Source organism: Malurus melanocephalus, unplaced genomic scaffold (assembly GCF_030028575.1).
Source record: "Malurus melanocephalus ecotype Western Australia unplaced genomic scaffold, MMel_1.1 scaffold_1244, whole genome shotgun sequence".
NCBI lineage: Eukaryota > Metazoa > Chordata > Aves > Passeriformes > Maluridae > Malurus > Malurus melanocephalus.
The window spans coordinates 52,887-56,491 of record NW_026624476.1 but is presented as its reverse complement, the minus strand read 5'-3'; the positions used below and the strand labels follow the sequence as shown (position 1 = coordinate 56,491).

Below are 3,605 nucleotides of genomic sequence, written 5' to 3'. Positions count from 1 at the left end.
GGACAGCACGGGGTGACACTGGGACCCCTTGGGGATCACGAGGTGACACCAGAACCACTTGGGGACATCAGGGGGTGACACCGGAACCCTTGAGGACATCACGGATGACACCGGAACCCATTGGGGACAGAACGGGGTGGCACCAGAGCCCCTTGGGGACAGCACGGGGTGACACCGGGAACCTTTGGGGACAGCACGGGGTGACACTGGGATCCCTTGGGGATCACGAGGTGACACCAGAACCACTTGGGGACATCAGGGGGTGACACCGGAACCCATTGGGGACTGCACGGGGTGACACCGGAACCCTTGGGGACATCAGGGGGTGACACCGGGACCCTTTGAGGACATCACGGGGTGACACCGGAACCCATTGGGGACAGCCTGGGTGACACCGGAACCCCTTGGGGACAGCACGGGGTGACACTGGAACCCCTTGGGGATCACGAGGTGACACCAGAACCACTTGGGGACATCAGGGGGTGACACCGGAACCCATTGGGGACTGCACGGGGTGACACCGGAACCCTTGGGGACATCAGGGGGTGACACCGGGACCCTTTGAGGACATCACGGGGTGACACCGGAACCCATTGGGGACAGCCTGGGTGACACCGGAACCCCTTGGGGACAGCACGGGGTGACACTGGAACCCCTTGGGGATCACGAGGTGACACCAGAACCACTTGGGGACATCAGGGGGTGACACCGGAACCGCTTGGGGGCATCACGAGGTGTCCCCCGGGCCGGCCATGAACCGTGGCGGCGACGAGCAGAGCCTGGGGCAGACAAAGGAGGTGCCAAGACCCCTCCAGGTCCCGTGTCCCCCACTCTCCGTGTGTCGCCGTGCCCGGTCACCCTCGCTGCTGGCACCGCTGGAGGTGACGCGGGGCTGGCAGCAGCAGCACGGGTGGCACCTGGCTGGTGGCAGTGTCCCCAAGCCGGCAGTGACGTCCTGTGGGACGTGCTGAGCCAGCCTCTCCCTCCAGCGGATCCCGGAGCTCCGGGAGCCCCGGGCGGGTCCGGGCCGGGGGCCAGCGCGGCGTTCGGGCAGGATGTTCCCCCCGCCGGGCTGCAGGAGGGGCGGCCCCCCCGAGGTACGTGGGCTGCGAGCGGAGCTGGGTGTGAAATTTGGGATAATTTGGGGTTTGGGGCAGCACGGTGAGTTCCTGCGCTCCCATCGCTGCCGGGTCTCACTGCTCGGGTCTCTCCACAGCCCGGCCCGCGGTGGGATGGGCCAGGGCCGTGTCCCCCTGGTGGCCCCGAGGACACCTGGGATGGGCCACCCCGGCACCACAGGAGGCACGGGGACAGATGGTGCCCGGTAAGGGACGGGGCTGGGGGGGAGATGGCACCGGGACAGGGCACAGGAACGGTCACAGGGACGGGGACATGGCACAGGGATGTGGCACAGGAACGGTCACAGGGATGGGGACGAGGACATGGCACCGGGATGTGGCACAGGGATGAGGGACAGGGACAGGTCACAGGTGCAGTGGGAGCTTTGGGGTTTATCAGGGACATCCTCCCAGAGAGCCCCCAGGCACAGAAAAAAATCCCTTTGGGTCCCTAAACCCTTTCCCCAAAAGGGTCTGGACACATCTGGATCCAGACAAGGACCCCCTTGGGTCCCTAAACCCCTTCCCCAAAAAGTCTGGACACAACTGGATCCAGACAAGGACCCCCTTGGCTCCCTAAACCCCTTCCCCAAAAGGGTCTGGACACATCTGGATCCAGCTGTGGAGCTGGCCAGCAGTTTGTGTCTAAAGCATTGCACAGCAATTGATAATTTCAAATTAAATTAATAATTAAGATCTGGAGTTTGGTGTTACTCACCCAACCCCGCACGAATCTCTTTGGCTCAGCCTTGAGCAGTGACCTTGAAGGGCTCCAGAAAAAAATCCACGGAGGGCTGTGCTGGAAATCCCGCTGTTTGAAAGCAAGATGGGGCTTTTCCAGCATGAAATTATGGATTTTTGGGGGGTTTGGGGGAGCTTTGATCCCAAAATAAGTGATTGTCACTCACCGGCTCCTCCCAGGAAACGTCTGCCCCCACAGCCCCGCTCTYGGGGAGTTCTGGGTTTCACATCCTCGTGGGGTTTTATTTTGGGATGTTCTCAGCATTCCCTGGCACCGTTGGCAGCCCAATCCCCCCTCCACTGTGGGGTTTTTCCCAGCTGGGTGAAATCTGAGCTCATTGCAAGGAGGGATTGACCCCAAACCCAGCCCAGCCCAAGGCAGGGGCTGCTGTGGGAGCGGGAAAAGCACAGGAAGAGCTGGGGGAGGCAGCGGGGAGGGAAAAGGGCAGGAAAGGAGGAAATCCCATGGCCTGGACCTCACAGTGACCTCATAGTGACCATTTCCCGTTCCAGCCCGGCCCCCGAGACCCCAGACCCTTCCCTGGCCCCGGTGACGGCCCCTGGAATGAGGAGATGGAGGAGGATGGGACATGGGGACCCCACAATCGTCCCCCGCCACCCCCGTGGGGTCACAGAGAAGCCATCCCGGGACCTGAGGGTGATTTCAGAGAGCGCTGGCACCCGGTGAGGGGGATTTGGGCAGGGTGGGGTGGCTTTGTGACTGTCCCCAATGTGTCCCCATCCTCATGGGCAGCGATTCCCCGTTCCAGCCCCATCCCAGACCCCCCGGACCCTTCCCTGGCCCCGGTGATGTCCCCTGGAATGAGGAGATGGAGGACAGGACATGGGGACCTCAGGATCGTCCCCCRCCACTCCTATGGGGTGACAGACATTTCCAAGGACCTGARGATGATTTCAGAGAGCRCTGGCACCCGGTGAGGGGACRCTGGGCTGGGTGGGGTGGCTYTGTGAGTGTCCCCARCGTGTCCCCATCCTCACTGGCAGCGATTCCCCGTTCCAGCCCRGTCCCTTCCCTGGCCCCGGTGACGTCCCTTGGCATGAGGAGATCGAGAACAGGACATGGGGACCCCACAACGGCCCCCCACGGCCCCCCTGGGATGACAGAGAAGATTTCCAAGGATCTGAGGACAGCCCTGAAGAGTGCTGGTACCTGGTGAGGGGTGGTGGCACCTGCAGGACCCGGCGGGGCAGGGGCCACTCACTGCCCCGGTGACAAGGGACAGTCCCAGCCCTCCCTGTGCCATCCCACCCATTCCCTGCAGGATTTGCCGCCTGACCCCTGGCCTGAGTACCCTGAGGAGCAGCAGCAGCCCCGAGGAGCACCTGTAGGGTGGGTGCCATGGCGGGGACATTTGGGGTGGCACTTGGGGACAGCAGGCAGACCGTGGGGACATGGCCACAGATGACACTGTGGGAGCTGTCCTTGCAGGATGGCCCCTCTCAGCCTGACCCCCTCAATTCCCCCTCAATTCCCCCGCAGGGTTCACAGYGGGTTCCGGGGTCACCCCGCACCCTTGAGGCGCCCCCGCCACCCCCGCAGGTGCCACCAGCGCCAGCTGATCCCGGTGCCACGGCTGTGGTGTCCCCCTGCGCCCCGAGGTCAGCGCTGACCCCCTGGGTGTCCCCTGGGTGCCGTCCAGCATGGCCAGGCCAGGCTGAGGAGCCTCTGCCGCTGTTTCCCACCCCACAGGGCACAGGGTGCACCCCAAAACTGCTGCTGCCCCT

At 63.7% G+C, this 3,605-nt stretch overlaps 1 protein-coding gene across 1 annotated transcript in view; it reads left to right on the top strand.

Moving 5' to 3' along the window:
• The first annotated feature begins 665 nt into the window (after positions 1–665).
• LOC130586661 (basic proline-rich protein-like) overlaps positions 666–3,605 on the top strand; it is an 8,784-nt gene continuing 5,844 nt past the window's right edge. Inside the window, exons 1-7 of the mRNA XM_057387537.1 lie at positions 666–1,097; positions 1,217–1,324; positions 2,373–2,543; positions 2,881–3,033; positions 3,143–3,210; positions 3,361–3,479; positions 3,571–3,599. Of these exons, the coding sequence (XP_057243520.1) occupies positions 1,056–1,097; positions 1,217–1,324; positions 2,373–2,543; positions 2,881–3,033; positions 3,143–3,210; positions 3,361–3,479; positions 3,571–3,599 (690 nt within the window). The 5' untranslated portion in view covers positions 666–1,055. The remainder of the gene's footprint in view (positions 1,098–1,216; positions 1,325–2,372; positions 2,544–2,880; positions 3,034–3,142; positions 3,211–3,360; positions 3,480–3,570; positions 3,600–3,605) is intronic.